Below are 18,918 nucleotides of genomic sequence, written 5' to 3'. Positions count from 1 at the left end.
TGCAGATTGCAGAGTAAAATAAGCCAGTTGTGTTTACTGCAGAGCTACAGCCAAGCTTGATAGACTGACATGCGGTTAGAGGCTGGAATTTCCCTCTTTGATTTCCTGAATGGCTTCAGGTCTTCTAGATTGGCTTCAAGTTGAAGAATCTTACAGGTTCAATTAATCTCTACCACTGCAGCCATTTCCTAATTATTTTGGCAGTGGATATTTGCTTTTGCCTGCATTATAATGACTTGGGTTACATCATGTCAGAAAACACACCTCATTAAAGGAGAGAAGCTTTTGTAACATGCCTCTTGACAATATAAATAAGCTCCATGGATTTACCCCATGGAGCTTATTTTACTGCAACTCAGATTAGGAGCTAAGCAGCATTTGCATCACTTGGACTAGTAATAGGCTGATTTAGAGCCAAACACAAAGAGTGGTCCAGGTCCAGTGAGCCAGCCTTACTCATTAATTAGAAAATTCACTATCAGCCAGTTTCTAACTACTGACTTGAAATATAGAATGGAAATGTTGTCAAAGTTGGGAATATGTATGAAAATCTACATCTGTATAATGTACATTCAGCTGTGCTGAGTCCTGTTTCTTTAAGCTTCCTCATTAAGCCTCTGTAAGCTGAGCAGAGTGGGATGAAACCTTTTACACAACTTGTGCTAGAAAAATAGTAGTTGAGGAGTATAATGTACAAGGATGTCAACAGCACACCTACTTGCCTGACATAAAAACCTGGCTCCGTATATCTAATATCTACTCCTACTAACACACCACCCCAGCGTTCAAGTGATTTGTGGGCCAAGCTTTTTAATTCTATTCCCAGCTGGCAGGGTTGTTTGTTTTTACCCAATATGAGACGGCTTTGACGTTGGGTAGGGAAGCTGCTTTGTAAGCCAAAATTGACCACTACGATGACAGTGGGTTTGACTGAAATGGTTACCATCACTAACAGAATAATTGTCAGATACTAATTTACATATTATTTAGAGATTTACTCTTGGAGCTACTCGTATTCAGATTTTGACTATTCAGTGTGTGCACTCAGAGAATGACTTCCCCTGTGCAAAGATTTATTCCAAACCTTGTTTTCTTTATTGTCCCCAATGGTACTGTGGAAAATCAGGCCATAGGCTTTGAATTAATTGGATACTTAAAGTCTAAAATGATTTGGGCCATTTTACATTTTTCTAAAATTCACGGAGAGGTTTTCTCTTCATAGGAGAGGTCCTTGTCCTGCTACTATATACAGTACAGTATTTGTTCTTCTGTATCCTGACGTGCATTTAGTTGATAGCACAAAGAATAATTACAAATCTCAATGGAGTACAATGGAATTGCCTTTTCTTTTAAATGCATCTTTCTGCATCTGTTCTTTGTTGCTCTGTCTGGCACGAAACAGTGGGAGACCTGAAATGGCCTCAATGTCCCTGAATACCCAGTCCGGCTGATGTAGCACCTGTCACTAGGATGGAAAGGAAAATTAGAACCATTTGGTGAGATGCAGCGTAGTCTGTATGTGCAAGCGCATTACAAGAATTCAGAGCTATTATGCAGTTTTATTTGTCACTGGTTATTGCTTCAAGTTTTATATAACACCGTTTATAAATGGTGTGTAGGTAGCATAAGGCAAGAAGGCAGAAAATATGGCCACTCCATTTAATTTAAAGCCCTTGTAATGCCTGGTACACCCACACAGGTGTTTTCAGACTGTGCCTGAGTTCAAAGTGTCTATCACATCTTCAGGTCTCCTGTGTTGGTTTTGTTGCACCTGTTAGGGCGGAAAATATTTTTTTTAAGTTTCTCATTGGATTTTGGTGACTTGCAAACTGTTTGCATAGTTTCACCCACAGTGACAAGGTTAGAGGTTGGCTGTATCTTTAAATACTTAATCACCATGTGTGCATCTTGCCGGAGGCTGTGTGTTTTCCAGTGGCGAAAGGAGCATGTCGAAGTCTAAATCTGACTTGATCTTTTTTTTTCAGTTTTAACTTTTATTGACAGTATAATTCAAATGTAGCTGTTGTCAATTAGCCTACTGTCTGCAAACTGACACAAACAGCAAAAACAATCATGAAATGCTTGGTTTCATAATAAAGTTTATTCTATATTACAAATAGTATTTTGTTCTTGACTGCAAAATAGGAATGCATTATATTTACATACACAGGTATACAATTAATTATAACAAAGTTAGAGAAGCTCGCCTTATATCCCCCAGATTTCGTTTTTCTCTCAATAAGATACTCTTTATCTTTCAAATATGGTCTAGTAAAAGTCTTTTCTAGCATGTTTCTGTAACACCTGCTATAACACTGAGCTAGGAGGACATTTTTCGTTCCTACAAACGTTTGAAGGTGGAAACTTTATCTGTGCTCTTGGCCACAAAAGGTAGCTACTAGCAGACAACCTTTGTGGCAGGGGAAGGGATGGGGCAGGGAGAAATGAAAGACAGGATGTATACTGGGGGGCAGATTCACAATGACAGGCCAGGACTCTCACCTTGTGTTATTTATTAACACACAGCTGTGAGGGGAAACTTTGGGCCTATATACCATAAAAATTGGCTCCATGAATGAAAGAGGTTCTTTGAAATTGTCTAAAGATGTTTCAGTAGTACGTTTTCCTTACAATATTAATGCCAGTCTTGCATTAATTAATCATCCAGTCATTAAATTAGTCCTTATTCCCCTCATTTCCCAATAACAGATAGTAATATATTTAATATGTTTACTACACAACATGTCCAGCAAACACCTAGTGAATGTACCCCTCCAAGTTGAAACAACAGACATTCATCATACTGTATAGCTGCAGACGGTAATTAATGGACACTGAATTGGATAACTCACATACATTTGACACAAGGTGCTAAAAAACAGTCACTTGCCAAACTCAGTCTTTAACATAAGTCTACTATCAAGCCTGATGTGCCTCTAGTTGCATTTATCTGTCTGATAAATCACTTGTATACATAGTTTCTTCCAGGTTTTTTTTTTTTTTTTTTTAAATTGAAAAGAATAGTTACATTTGTATTTTGTGACATGTTTGCAAAGCGATGCAGTCTTTCTTTTGTTGCTTTTTGTGAAATGGACCTTTTTCGAACCCACGTGTCCATCTTTTGTTATTTGAAAACAGGACTGTGTCACTCAAAATGTTTGTATTCTGGGTTTAACGATTTGATGGAGAGAAAAATTAAGCAATTATCAATGATGAATTAATCCAATGCAGTAGACAACTCGAAAAACAATATGTAATAGCAGCAAAGACAGAGCACGACTCAACTTGCATCTTCTGTCTATCAGAAGTAAAACCACAGAGGCGACTGCAACAAAAAAAAGATGGGAATGTAATGGAAGGCAGATTTAAAGGGACAAGAAAGATAGTCACACTTTAAAAATTACAAATAGGTTTTATGTTGTTCTGTGAGATCTATAATCTTAAAATGAACATTTGGCTTGTAAATGTAGTAGTAGAAGTATTTAAATATCTTTGAGCAAGGCAGTTCCATTTCATACCATCCAAAAAGGTCAACATGCAAGGGTATATAATATTTTTTATTAAGCATCTAACACTTCACAAAAACCATGGGCATGAGGTCCTGCAGTAGGGGTTGAACTGGATAAAGGTTCCACCTTAAACGAAAGTTATAGTTTTTATAACATGAACAATCCACTTTTTCCATCTCGATTCTTCCAAGCAAAAGAAAGATAAAAGAACACATCCACATCATCATTGCAAGGCTTAATTTTCTTATTTTTCATTTTTTTTAAATAAGTTTCTTAAATTGTTTACGTTTTACATGCGCTTAAAAAGCCAATAAAGGACCCAAGGTGGACCTAGGGCGGTCTTCACACATTCACATCACCACATGGGGCACGTTGTCAAGGCAAAAGAAAGGGCAGAGGTCAAAAGGTACGGAGGGCGCCTCCATCATTTCTCTTTCAATCGCTCTCCCACAGTGCAGGTTCACATCCAACAAGTCTTACCAACTTTTAATGTCTATCATTTTCTATTTATCCTGCCGTGATGCTCACTTCTTATTCTGTTCCTGCTCTGCTTAATCAGATTTTTTCTTTTTTTGAGGCTTGGAGAAGGCCGCCCCCTGCCGCCACTGAGGACAACTACACTAATACAGACAAGAGCGCCTCAACAGTTACACACTCAAGAGTTGGGGTTTTGCCGTATGCAACTAGCTACCATCTCCAACGCTTGTGCAAAACAGAAAAGAAAACTGGTAAGTCAGGAGCTGGACACAAGGGTTAAACGGTGTGCCGAGAGCCAGAGAGACCCGGGACGATGGAAAGAGAAAGGCGGATCAGATCACCTCGCCCACAGAGCCTCTCACCTCGACACACTGAGGTCAGAGAAATCACATAGGTTTCTTTATGTTCCAGTAACAATATTTTTTTTGTCCTAGAAGTTGTCGTCTTTTACATAGTCCTTTTTTTGTCAGTTCCTCAGTGGCACTTTACAAATACATTTTTGACCATTTTGAAAATTTCAAGCTCCTTTGGTTTTTGGCTGACCGACGAAATCCATCTTGTTTGATTTCTCCACACAAAAGTCTTTAAATAAGAACATCCTGGGAAAGAAGTGCTACTCTCTCAACAGAGCCCCATAGGTAGCAGTCAGCCGTCTCTGACTACACTATTGAATCATTCTTCTTGTTTTTAATGATGAAGCAGTTTCTTACCCAGTACATTTCAGTCAGCTCTTCCCTTTACCTCCACCAGGGTTGGCTTAGATATCTGGGCAGTCGGGATCTTGGGCAGCTGCTGATTGTTTGTGTGTATGTGTGCATGTGTGTGTGCTTTGATAGACCATCGCAGTGGCAAGAGCCAAAGACTGCTCCTGGTGTTTGGATCAGCAGTCAAAACACTATCTTCCAGAGTTGGTTGTGTGCTTCTTACAGAGGATCCAACTTGGGTCAGGGCCTCCAGTGTTTTTTCTAATAGGTTAATTTGCAGTAGCCACATAAGCCAGATGGAAGCAGAAATCATCAGCATTTTCTTTTAAGTAAATATACGCTGGACAGGGAAAAATGTGCGAATGTTGCAAAGGGGTACAGGTTGGAAATGATCTGGTTTGTAAGTTTTAGTGTCAGTCACGTCTCAATAAAGGAAGTTCAGAGAAGCACTAATCCTTCCCTACCCCCATCAGTCTTATTCGTAAATACAACTCCAGCTACATTTAAAGAACACAAGAACATTCTAGGTTTGCCTGGCCTCACCCCAAATTTCACAGATATGTATGCTTTGCTTGTAGGTACAGTGTAAACTTGGCAAACCATCCTTGCATTAATTTTCTTCAGAGGTCTTCATTTGGCTTGCAGTCATCATTTTTGATGTTTCCTCTTGCTTCCGTATATAGAATATAGAACTACAATAAACTGGACTCTAGAGATGGTTTTATTTTAACTATCCTATTTTGAAAAAAGTTCTCAACAAAATCGACACCCAACATTGTGGTTTTTAAAGAATTACCTATCAGTGTAAATTCTTGAAGGCAACATAAAAATGTTTTTTCCCCTCTTTTCTTCCAGCAGGGGGACTGAAGTACGCCAATATGGCCAGCCTTCAAGCAATCACCCCTTGAAGCTCTCCCTATGCTGAAGCTGAGGGGTCCCCCGCATTGCACTGTGGGAGACACCAACCTCAGCCATATTCAGGTAAACTAGTCTATGCAGCAGAGTGGATGAGGAAAACAAAATATTTCTTGGGGAAGAGGAAGCAGAAAAAAGGTCAAGGAAGAATTCATCTTTGAAAGGCGGATGGAGGAAGTCACATGATGAAAAAGATGGGGACGGGTCTTCACTCAGGCACGGCTCGGTTTCTGACGGGGTCTCTTCCCAGTGCGCCCTGGGAAGTGCGGTCCTCAGCTCTCCAGACTCATGAAGGCCACCACCTGCTCCAGCTTGAAGGCCAGCCTCTGTTTCCTGGCTGCATCATCCTGCTCCAGTGAACACACAATCTGCCAGCAGGACAGTGCAGTAAACACAGACACATTACTGGAAATACTCCGAATAACACAACTGCAGTCAATACTTTCAAATCTGGTCTAACATGATTACAAATCCAAGGGAACAAGGTGCTTACTTATTAAAAGATTACAGTGGAAAATATTTACTGTAGTAGGAATAAAAGGAATATTAATGAAAAGCTATGTTTGTAACATCAAACACTCGATCCATGTAAGCTTGAAAGTTGGCTATGAAAAGATTGTAGCCTCCTCCTTGTGAAGGATGGCAGATTTAGTCAGCTTGACAGTGGTGACATTGGATTCCAATGGCAACACCAAGTCGCAGCAAAAAAAAACAAAAACCAAAAGGATCGAAGCGCCCATACTCTTTTCAAACCACTCCTGCAAAATTATCCCCTTCTCTAGATTCTCCACAACAAAGGTAAATGCATGACACTATCACATATTTGTAGAGCTGAACCATACAGGAAATAAAGCATCAGTCAAGTTACTGGTGAGGTAACAATTGTTTGGAAAATGCTTAACATTTTATGCTTTTTTTTCAGTCTAGATGGATGTTGGAATTCATTCTAGCTGATGTATTTCAAGCTTACACCAAGTGGGTATTTCGTGAGTGTAATTTCCATTGGGAATGGGAGGAAGATTTTGATACAATCCTCTAGGTAACTTCAGTAATAACATTTACCAGCAGCAGCTAGTATATTGTGGCTTTTTTGCCCTGGGCTTTGCCTCTCAGGCATTATACAGGCTAACCCTCTGACCGGTGGAGCATGTTAGGCCTGCGCGCTGCCTGAGGGGATGATATGAGACAGTACTCAGGACAGAAGAAACTGCAACTTCCTCTGTACATTTTTCAGGAGAAAAACTAATCATTTATAGCATACCATATCATAAATACTGTCCAGCATCATGTCTCTATCCATGAAACCAAAGGCTAAATGCCACTATAAATAATACAGCCAGAAACACAACCAATTTATTTTCTGGATTGATATAAATGCAGATTATATAAAACCAATTTTCACTGGATTGTGTGCTTTTTAACTCTTCTTACCAAAAATCAATCACATCAATGAGTCTAAAATGTACTTAATCTAAGAAGTGTAGTAACTGAGTAACTGAGTCACAGTATTACATACCTCTTCAGTGTATTTGCCCACATAAGAGTAAATCTCACTGAGAGAGCTCATGGTGTTGAACTCATTCATGTGCATCCGTGACTGTTCTGCCAAGTAGGCATTCATGTCCTGGTCGCTGATCGCTGGCATCTTACTAATGTCTGAGTAGTACCTATCAAGAGATTGGGGGGGAATAAAACAAAGCATATGCATTTGTTAGGAATATGTTTACTGCAGAGAACATCGTTAGAAAAAGGGTTAAATGATTTGGGAAACAGAATACACCCAGTGCTGTGTTTTATTGTAGATAGTGCTTCTTTTTTCCTTGGAGCTCATTACTCATTATAGTGGTTTACAGCAGTTCTTTGAAGATATTTAACTAATACATGTAGAGCAGAGGCAACAAGTGTGTTGCATGGTAACATAACTGAAATGGAGTCATACTAGACTCTGACAGGCCTTAGATTTCAGCTTTGAACAGCACAACAGAACACACACTGCATTGAGGTAAAGGCAATCAGTCACTGTCGGTAGCAGCTGTGTTTCCCCTATAAACTATGTTAATTAAAGCTGCAGCCGCTGGAGGACAGGCCTCGTGTTTGGCTGGATAATTCCGGGTGAGAGAGAGACGATATTTGCCAGGAAACAAGTCTTCAGAGCAAACTGAGCAAAGGAAAAGGCAGGTGGGTGTTGCTCATAGCTTTTGCACAGAGGTCACACACACATCAACACCTGCTTAGTGGTGAAGGGCAGTTGTAAGGAGCTCCTAGCAGGTGATTGTTGCTGTAGAGACCAGGTTAGCTTGTCTTAGGATAAAAGTTTTTATAAACAAAATTAGAATCCTATGCTTTGAATAAGTGGTGTGAGGTTATTTTCATTATTTAGTTAGCCTAAGACTTGCTAAACTGTGTGCAATTGTTTATTTTTGAGCATTTTAAGCTGTGTACTTTAGACATCTGAATCTGGATTGATTTGGAAAAAAAGCTACCAAGATGTGATTGAAGTGTAGACTTTCAGCTTTAATTCAAAGGGTTTAACAAATATTGCATTAACCGTTTAGAAATTACAGACATTTTTATACATAGTCCCTATTTTCAGAGGCTCAAAAGTAATTGGGCAATTGATTGACAATCCGGTTTTTTTGGACAGGTGTGGCCAGTTCCTTTGTTATTTCATAACAAATTAAGTAGATATAAGGTCTGGAGATGATTCCAAGCGTTGTATTTGCATTTGGTAGCTGTTCATGGGAACTCTCAGTATGATGTCCAAAGAGGTGTTGATGCAAATGAAGCAGAGCATCGTTAGGCTGAAAAAACAAAACAAACCTATCTGACAGATGGCAGGAACTTTAGGAGAGGCCAAATCAAGACTTTGGTACATCCTTAAAAAGACGGAATACACTTGGAAGCTCAGGAAGACCACTAAAGTGGATGATCACAGAATTCTTTCCTTGTTGAAGAAAAACCCATTCACAACCTCTAGCGAGGTCAAGATCACTCTCGAGGAGGCAGGTGTATCATTGTCAAAGTCTACAATCAAGAGATGCCTTCATGAATGTAAACACAGAGGGTTTACTAAAAGGTGCAAAACACTGGTAACACTCAAGAACAGAAAAGCCAGATTAGACTTTACCTGAAACCCTCTAAAAAAGCCTGCCCAGTTCTGGAACAAAATTCTTCAGACAGATGAAAGCAAGATTAACTTGTACCAGAACGATGGGAAGAGAAGAATATGGAGCATGAAAGGAACGGCTCATGATCCAAAGCAATTGAACATCATCTGTCAAACATGGTGGAGGCAGTGTTATGGCATGGGCATGTATGGCTGCCAATGAAACTGGGTCACTGGTGTTTGTTGATAATGTGACTGCTGATAGAAGTAGCAGGATGAATTCTGAACTGTAAAGGACTATACTATCTGCTCAGACTCAGCCAAATGCTGCAAAACTGAAAGGACGGTGCTTCACAGTACAGATGGATAATGAAGGCAACCCAATAGCTTCTCAAGGCAAAAAAATGGAATATTCTTCAATGGCCAAGTCAGTCACCTGACCTCAAAGGAACTGAGCATGCTTTTCACTTACTGAAGACAAAACTGTGGGCAAAAAGACCCACAAATAAGCAGCTACTAAAGGTGGCTGCAGCAAAGGCCTGGCAAAGCATCTCAAGAGAGGAAACTCAGCATTTGGTGATGTCCATGGGTCCCAGACTTCAGGCAGTCATTGAATGCAAAGGATTTTCATCCAAGTATTAAAAATAAACCTTATATTTATAATGGTTTTTCCAGTTACTTTTGAGCTTCTGAAAATAAGGGACTATGTATATAAATGGCTGTAATTCCTAAACGGTTAATGTGATATTTTTGTTAAACCCCTCGAATTAAACATAAAAGGTTTACACTTCAATCTCATCTTGACAGCTAACTTTCAAATCCATTGTGGTGGTGTACAGAGGCAAAATTACAAAAATTATCATTTCACTTGTGCTTTACATGTGTAACTGCAACTCAGTGACTTTCCAGCCTTCAAGCCTTTTTCTTACTTACTTGTGCATGCATATGTATGGCGGTATAGACAAAGTGTGTTGGTCTATGGCAAAAAATTAGTACATTACACAACACAAACTATGGAAAGACTGCTTTAAGGATCATATAAGATACTATTATTTTAAAATGTAGTACATATGTATAATTCTGCAGTGTTTTTAGGGAATAATAATGTCACCCTAATAACACCCTATATTTGACAACTGACAAATTTAAAAAAAGCTACTGCCAAATAATATTCTTTGAATACAAGCAGCCTATGGAAAATCTTACATCTTCATTGAATAGTTGCAGAGCTGTATCATGAGCTTTTTTTTTTTTTTTTTTTAAGGTGAAATTACATGTGAATGTATTGATCCATATGCAAACACTCTCCTAAACAAATATTGTCATGTCAGCTATCATGGATTTGTTATTGTCTGGAGACCATCAACTCCTAAATCAAATTCAAGGCAAGTGTCAGTATCTCACTTGCTCGCTTCACTTCACAGTCCCAAATTAATAACATCAACATACTGTAGCAAGTAAAAAGCTCTATAGGATATCACGGCCTTAACAAACTGGACTGCCTCCAAGTGCCAAAATAAAACAACAACAAACAGCTGGATATGCATATTTGTGCTTTTGTTGACTTATGTCATTTATCAGCATTTTAAGAGGTTTTCTTTGTAGACTGACTGCAGCATAGTAAAACTCTACATCTGTTCTGTTCTTACAAATTAGCGCTAGTTAGTAGCAGTGGTTTACTTCCTGAGACAGATTTCCTATCTTTATAATTAAACTGTAGTATTAAGAAGAGAGAAAAGGAAGACATCTCTTCTGTACCTCTACAGTGTTCCCTTTCCACACTTGTGTCACAGCTGCTGCATTCTGTCTTTTAAGTCCTCTCCCTGGTTGGATAGCAGCGTGAAGCAGCATTAGATCCAACCTACTCAGTTATTACTATATTACTGAGGCTTTTCCAACTAAGTAACACTATCGGTCCATCAAACTTCAATGAAGGAGTGATTTAAATACACTAGAGGACAGTGGAATGCTCTTTATTTATAGCAATTAAAACAAAGCATTTCCTGAAAATCCTAAAGTATGAATGTTTGATCTGATTGTGATTAAGAAGTGTGCACACACAAATCTCTACTTGAACTATGTGCTTATCTGCTTATGCTGCCGTCTACAGTAGGAGCTGCTGTATTCTGTCCACACAGATCCTTTTTCTGCTTACAGTATCCAAATATATGAATCAGCAGAGGGCCCTCACATTTGTGTTTTGGGGAGACCACATACAGACACACACAGGACTAATGAGTACGGTTCTGAGCCTTACGCATTGTACATATACTCTCATCCTGAGGCTCACCTTGCGACAAAGCTACAGACACAGAAATAGTCTGAACCACTTCACCGTACCCCATCTTTTATTCAGGACTTCTTCGCCTCCCCTGCTGACAAATAAATTTAATAAAACACTCATTTTAACAAATTACTGGCTTGTGCTGCCTGCTACTCTCAAAAATGCTTTCTCTCTCTCTTTTTTTCCTCCACACACACTTACTCCTCTATACTGTAGATCGTATGCCCTTGGCACTCCCATTCATTCCCACTGTGTTGTAATTTGGATTGTGTTTCATGGCCCATACATCACAGTGCTACAGTCATATTGTGTGTGTGTGTGTGTGTGTGTGTGTTGGAATGAAACATGGCTAATGCAGGTTTCTGATGTTTTCACTCAAATAAGAGCCAACCCTGTGCACACATTTGCTCTCTTCATCCATCCAGTGTTTGGTGTGTATACACATGTACTTTCATCAACAGCTTACCTCTCCACCCAGCTCTTGTAGCTGGGGATGTCCTTGGCATAAAGAAGCTTGTTGGAGGGTGAGTCCTTCCCAAGGCGATGTTCTGAGGTGGAGCAGGAGTCCATGAAGGTCTGGGCCACCACAGACAGGCAGGCATCTGTGATGCTGCTCTTATGGATGTCAAACACAAACTGGGGGTTCTTGATCACATTCACCCAGAATCGCAGAGGTAGGCTGCAGAAGGGTGGAAAAAGAGAACAAAGTAATGTCAAACTTTTAGTGATTATACAAGTTTTGTAATTGTACTTTTTCTATAAGGTTAAATTATGGGATGGTGGTGTGCTGCAGCCAAATATTTCATATTCCTAAAATAAGACATCCTAATTTTGTGGGATATTTTAATACATTTTACCATAACTGATCCTCTACTGCAACCTGTACACAAAATGTCATCCATTAAAAAAAAACTCAGAGACAAAATTACCTACGCCTGCATATTAATGTATTCTGCTGTGTTGGGCCTCCTCATTAAAATGACTTTTGCATTGATTGTTCATTTCCATCTCAGTGACAGAATGCTCCAATAGCAATGCAAAGAGAGACACAAAGAGTTTATAGTAAAGCAACAGCCTGTGCAGTTGAACTGCTCTGAGATTAAGTCCCTAAATGCCATTTTTATATTTGCTACAGCCGTCCAGGCAAAAGACCTGAACATTTTGCGCCAGAAGGGGGACGAGGTTGCATTCACTTTGCAAAGTTAGTACACAGACCCTGCTGTTATTGGTGTGTGCTTAATTCAATAAAGCCTTTATCTTTGAAACCAGGTGGTGGCTGGCTCTCATTTTTTTCCATCAGTGTTCAGGGGTCCTCACTGAGGGCCGCACAGTAACACAGTTCATATTGCCTTGTTTGTGCAAGTAGGTCCTATTTTGTGCCTGTCAAGAATAATAAAAATATACAAGTCTGTTTATTTGCTGGGCTTGTTTCTACCAAAAATAATAGATATAGTGCCGGCTTTATCTGTGTTGCAATGAAAGGGCTCAGGTGGTATTAAGAAAGAGCTGAGTGTTACCTGGATCTCTATATCTACTTTTCTCTTGGCTGTGTGGTTTTAGCTGACAGGGTAAAAATCATTCATGGAAAAGACTCCAGTCTAGCCTGCATACGAGTTTCTCTGTGCAGCACAATATCAAAGGATGAGGGGAAGAAAATAATAAAAACTGAAATGCAATCATTTAAATAGCACCAGTGCTCCCCGGCCATCCCACTAAACATTTATCCTAGCAAAACCACCCACAAAGCCATTCAGATATATAATCTTACAAAAGAGGATTTGGATTCAGAGGAAGGAAAAACTCTGCATTATGACTTAAAAATTAATCTAAGCAAAGAATCTAGTCGGATTAGGTGCAGGGATCAAAGGGATATTAACACCACTGCTGTGCTGCCTTGATTGTTGACAATCTGCCCCAGCTGCCCTGTGCTTTGAGGTATGTGTGTGCTGTTTTAATGTGGCAGGAGACACTAAAATGACAAGGTTCCCTGCATAATTTTGTGTTCAAAATGTCCACCATAATAACATCTACATATTATCTATTGTGTTGAAAATAGGCAAAAAACTAATTTTCTTCTGCAGTTAACTCATGCTGTGTAGTTTTAGGATTCTGAAGGATGGCCATGATCGGTCCTTTTGGTCAGGGATTAGGTTAAATATCTGCTGCCAAGATCAAGGGCATCTCTTATCCGAGAGGAGTTACGCCGGCGGAGTCAAAAAGAGCCTTTGTATTAAAACTATTCCTCTCTCCATCGATTTAGGACTACAAAGTGCAGTCAATTCAAACTGTTAAAAGAAAAGAGTGTGATATACAGTAGTAAAAATGACCTTGTTTGCCCAATCTTATAGGAAGCATTTGTTAATACAAGTAACAGTTTGTACAGTGGCTTTATTTACTTTTCTCAATAGTGATTGGTACATTTCATGACTCAGAGTAGACTGTCCATTTCAAAGGAGTGAGTTATAATGCAATACTACAGAGTAGTAGCTCGTTTAAAATCAACTCTGCTAATGCTCGTCTCTTGCACTAGAAAAGATTACCAACCACACTGCCCTAAAACTCTTTTTACTGGGCCCAGTTCTAAATATTTTTGACAGGTACTATACAGCAAATGAAAACAACAAAAGTTACACAAATGTACATCCAAACTAGGTCTACCCGCGGTCCGTCAGTAGCATGTCTAACTGCCTCTTGCAGTTTGCGTTGTTTTGACACTTCTGGCAGCCACACAGAGCCAGTCAACGTCTGAATCTGCAGTTGTGGGATGTGGTCCCATTTCTTCAGAAGGGCCTGATGAAGTTGCTTGCTTTTGGCAGGCAAAGGGTCACAGATATTGTGATTCAGGCCATCCCATCTGTGGCATTACAGCACAGACAGGGAACTGACCAAGCCGGATGTTTTTCATCCAGCGACCTAAAGTTTGATTCAACAGCTTTACAAAGGTGACCTGACTGGGCATTGTTCTGACTGGACCTCAGCAGGAAAAAAGGCAAACCTTACATATGAATGGCAAGTTGCACTCCTTTACTACATAAGCTATATGTCTGGACAAAGGGCTTAGAACAAATGGAAAACGTTTTGTAAATTACACAATGTAAGAGTTTAATGATTCCAGAAAATCTGCTCAACTCTATAAGTCTTAGTGATCTGTGAGATCTGTCAGTCTGTGTGGGATGGAACTGCGGTATGACAGCAAATAGGTGGTTATCTGCATGCAGAAAAGAGGAGTATGCCTGTCAGTTTTGCGCAATAATTAAAATTCTGTCTGTTGCATCCCGACATGATGAACATGTAGTGAAAACGCAGACACACACACACACACACACACACACAAACCAAATACAGAAGAATGAGGATGAGAGGAGATGCTGACACACTGCCGCTAATCCAAAGATACCATCTGGAGATGTGCTAGGAGCCTGTGACTCATGCATGCACACACTTACTGTACACGCATACGAATACAAATTACAACCCTGCCACACAATGCAGAAACAATAGTTTCACCAATTTTATATTAGCACAATCGAAATGTAGAGTTTGCTTCAAAAACCTTGATATACACACAGGTAGATTAATGAAACAGGCGCATAGGCAGGTATTGTGTTGGTGCTGCTGCGATCCCAAGACTGATGTGAAGAATGACCTTGGATTGTAAGAGGTCACAGTTAAATTCCTGGGCTAGAATAAGTTCTGGATGCCATATTTAGGTGTCTTCCAGGTCTTAGACTGTGTACATGTTCAGAATCAATGGAAATCTGAAATGTACTGTACAGCTCTGATGGCAACTAAGAGTCATGCCAAAACAACTATTTCCAACAATACATTTCCACACTGTAATCAGATATTACAGAAAAAAAATGTTCCCAGTCTAATTTCAGTTTGGGTTATGCAAATCAAACTTTTTCTTCTTAAAGCTTCTAATAGTAATTTGAAAAACAAATTGTTGGTTCATAGGTCCTATCTACAAATGTCATAATATTATATGACAATGATATGTCAAAGCAAACATGAGACAAGATAGGCCCTTAGGCACTATAGACCAAGGGATAATCTAACATAAAGGCTACATCAGGTGATGTATACTGGAGCTCACATGCTGGGGAAACCCTGAAGGGGAGGTGGGGTAGAAGTAGGGTGTAGGGGCTCTGGCTGGTGTGATGGGTTGAAGTTAATGGTGTGTATGATGATGATGGGCCTGGTAGGTTTAATGGGACAGGGACCCAGCATGGGAGGGGTACTGGCATTATTATTTTCTACCATGAGACAAAATGAAGGCTTTTGTTGCAGCCAAAATTGCAGTCTTTTGAGACGATTAAAGGTTATAGGTAGGCACACACAGTGAGACGCAAAAAGACACAGGCATATGCACATCCCACACAGAAAAGATATCTGTGGTGGCATCAGCACAAACTGTTGTGGGCAATCTAAGTGGCTTTTTGTGATGGTGTGTTATGGTAAATTGCAATTCATTCACAGCCCTCTAGTGAGAGCCCATTCCATTAAAAGTCTAATGTAAGAGCCCGTTGTGCTCAGAAAACACTTAACACACACTGCAAATGGCCCAAGAATGCAGACGCAGGAAAGGACCAAAATTAGGACCATAGCGTAAAGCAAATAATATTTTTTCCCTTCTTTAGCCCCATACCCATTCCTCCTCTCTATTTGTCCCTTGATGCACATCAATTTTATCCTCCCACCTCCATAGTTCTCCTGGGCCTTGGGCTGAGTGATGCTTGCTGGGATCTTGGCAGAGGCCAGGAGGCTAATGAGATATTAGTGTGCGTTTAACTCCCACTGAGTTCACTTCCCTTTCTTCACCTTTTCATATCTCTCCTCACCACATTCTGGTGCACTGTTGGTTTTTTAACCCCTACCAACCTCTTCAGGTGGGCTCACAGAGGTCAGTACGGTCTAAATTAATCAGCGGATATTAATTTAAAGGTGTACTTCCTGCACCTGAGAGCGTACATTTGTCACTATGGAGATTTCCCGAGTGATAGGCGTTTTTTGGCCCAGTCATCAGTGATAATAGATGGAGAGTCTTGGCAGCCAATTGGATTAGCCCCTTGTGGTTGGCTGTAATGAAGATTACATGCCCCTGTGGTTAATGGATATTAGGAAGGGAAGAGGCGTGTGGTGAAGCTTGGCACTGACACTGGGCAATACCAGGGCAATGCCATGTGAAATGTGCCAAAATGTAGTGATTGTGTCTGCTGGGCATTCAAAAACAGTGCAGAAACAAGACCATGAATGGAACCAAAGGCATCATACTGTTGTACAAATAATGAAATAAATATAAGATCTGGCTCACCAGTTTCTTAAGCGTTCATGACCAGAGCCCACTACATCTTAGTGTGTATGCACATTTAGTTTGCAGGTATGTGCAGACATATACTTAAACCACTCAACTCACCAGTTGCTCTTCCATGTGTGTCGAACATGTGGGTCATGGATGTTGTGTTTGTCTGCCTGCTCGTCCAGGAAGTCAAACATGTATTTGATGGCAAGTGGCAGGGCACTGCCTCGATGGGCTGTGCTGAAGATGGTCTCAAACAGGTCATCCACAAACTTCTGTAATGTACCCTATGGAACAGGGAGAGGCAAAATGGGAAACACATTATTTATAGTCCTAAACCAGGATTTTTGTTCATTAAGTTATCTTACACATGATAATCACTAGTTGATACAGCCCACACTAAGTACAATAAACATCATTGTGTCTTAAACTTCTAGATAGACATTCCTCTTTTCATTTTAGTTTCTACTGCTACACAGGATGTAACGAAAGAAACAATCACGAAACCATTAATAGTGACTTCCAGTTAGGTACATAAGTATTTGATCAATGATACAATTTTTTTAAATTTTGTCCCTGTACACCACCACAATGGATTTGAAATGAAGCCATCAAGATTTGATTGACTTGATTGACTTTCAGCTTTAATTTAAGGGGTTTATCAAAAATATTGCAATAACCGTTTAGGAATTACAGCAAATTAGATACATAGTCCCTCACTTTCAGAGGCTAAAAAGTAATTGGACAATTGATTGTAAATCAGTTTTGTGGCCAGGTGTGGCCTGTTCCCTCATTATTTCATGCCAAATTAAGCAGATATAAGGTCTGGAGTTGATTCAAAGTGTTGAATTTGCATTTGGTAGGTTTTCATGGGAACTCTCAGTATGATGTCCAAAGAGGTGTTGATGCAAATGAAGGAGGCAATCATTAGGCTGAAAAAACAAAAGAAACCTATCAGACAGATGGCAGGAACTTTAGAGAGGCCAAATCAACACTTTGGTACATTCTTAAAAAGAAGGAATGCCTTGGACAGCTCAGCAACACCAAACGGCCTGGAAGACCACAGAAGACCACTAAAGCGGATGATCGCAGAATTCTTTCCTCGGTAAAACAAAAAACCCTTCACAACATCTAGCCTGGTTAAGATCACTCTCGAGGAGGCAGGCGTATCATTGTCAAAAGTCTACAATCAAGAGATGCCTTCATTAATGTAAATACAGAGGGTTTACTAAAAGGTGCAAAACACTGGTAACACTCAAGAACAGAGAGGCCAGATTAGACTTTACCAGAAACCCTCTAAAAAAGCCTGCCCAGTTCTGGAACAAAATTCTTTGGGCAGATGAAAGCAAGATTAACTTGTACCAGAACGATGGGAAGAGAAGAGTATGGAGAAGGAAAGGAATGTGATCCAAAGCAATAACATCATCTGTCAAACATGGTGGAGACAGTTTTAATGTATGATCAGATTCAGGCAAATGCTGCAAAACTGATAGGATGGTGCTTCACAGTGCAAAAGTATAATCAACCAAAACATACTGACAACTGACCTCAAAGCAATTGAGCATACTTTTCACTTGCTGAAGAAAAAACAGAGCAGAAAGACCCACTGCCAAGAAACAACTGAAGGTAGCTGCAGTAAAGGCCTGGCAAAGCATCTCAAGGGAGGAAACTCAGGATTTGGTGATGTCCATGGGTTCAAGAATTCAGGCAGCCATTGACTGCAAAGGACTTTCATCCAAGTATTAAAAATAATCCTTATATTTATAATTATGTTGGTCTGTCCAATTACTTTTGAGCCTCTGAAAATGGAGGGACTGAGTATAAAAATGGCTTTAATTCTTGAACGATTAATGCAATATTTTTGTCAAACCCCCTTGAATTAAAGCTGAAAGTCTGTGTAGACCTCAATCACATCTTGATGGTTTTGTTTCAAATCCATTGTGGTGGTGTAGAGAGGTAAAATTATGAAAATTATGTCACTGTCCGAATACTTGTGTATCTAACTGTATATGGAATATGAAAGTGCACAGAGCTAAAAGTCTTTGCTAGTCTACAATTTCAGCATGTTATGCGACTGTCTCTACTGAACAGGGCACATAGAACCAGTGAATGAGATTGTCAAAGTCTGATACATTTAGCAACATACCAGTGCCTAATGTTGACAGAAAGATTGGCATAAACTTGTGAGGATATGTCACTTTGTCCCCTAGCTGCAATGTTTATGTGTGTGACTCCTATCTCATGGACCCGGCCCCTAAATCCGCTTGCAGCTTTGATGGGGGAAATTGTTATTTCACAGCTGACTTTTAATAATATCTGGGAACAGGAGGCGCATCTCCTAAGCCTCTTTGTGCTGCAGGATTAGCTCCCACACTGCACCATTGACCCTAATTTGATTTAATGTTGGTGACTTTAAGGGAGGAGGAGAAGAGAGAAGAGAGATAGAGAGTGAGAGAATCTAATCCTCTTGTAAAGAATGAGCTGATGGGATGCACGGGAAAAGGCGAGAGCGAAGGATGGAAATGAAACGACAGAGGTTTTCTATCAGGAAAAGATTGCCATTAAGTGTGGCCGATGAGGTGTGGACAGGAACTGGCAAATAAAAATCCAATTTGGGTTGGAGC

The 18,918-nt window shown here is 39.9% G+C and overlaps 1 protein-coding gene across 7 annotated transcripts in view; it reads right to left on the bottom strand.

Moving 5' to 3' along the window:
• Positions 1–2,132: 2,132 nt before the first annotated feature.
• The window catches only part of plxna4 (plexin A4), a 245,678-nt gene continuing 228,892 nt past the window's right edge, over positions 2,133–18,918 (bottom strand). For 6 of the 7 annotated variants that reach the window (XM_040144316.1, XM_040144344.1, XM_040144335.1 and 3 more), the window contains 4 exons: positions 16,412–16,581; positions 11,462–11,674; positions 7,122–7,272; positions 2,133–5,973 (listed from right to left, as the gene is read on the bottom strand). In XM_040144316.1, coding sequence (XP_040000250.1) covers positions 5,878–5,973; positions 7,122–7,272; positions 11,462–11,674; positions 16,412–16,581 — 630 coding nt within the window. In that variant the 3' untranslated portion in view covers positions 2,133–5,877. Of the gene's footprint in view, positions 5,974–7,121; positions 7,273–11,461; positions 11,675–14,037; positions 14,204–16,411; positions 16,582–18,918 lie in introns of those variants that run through there. The other variant, XM_040144371.1, reaches the window with a different exon arrangement.

The sequence above is a fragment of the Xiphias gladius genome, chromosome 2, assembly GCF_016859285.1.
Source record: "Xiphias gladius isolate SHS-SW01 ecotype Sanya breed wild chromosome 2, ASM1685928v1, whole genome shotgun sequence".
NCBI classification, from domain to species: Eukaryota; Metazoa; Chordata; class Actinopteri; order Istiophoriformes; family Xiphiidae; genus Xiphias; species Xiphias gladius.
The sequence above is the reverse complement of the archived record's forward strand: the minus strand, read 5'-3'. Positions and strand labels throughout refer to the sequence as shown.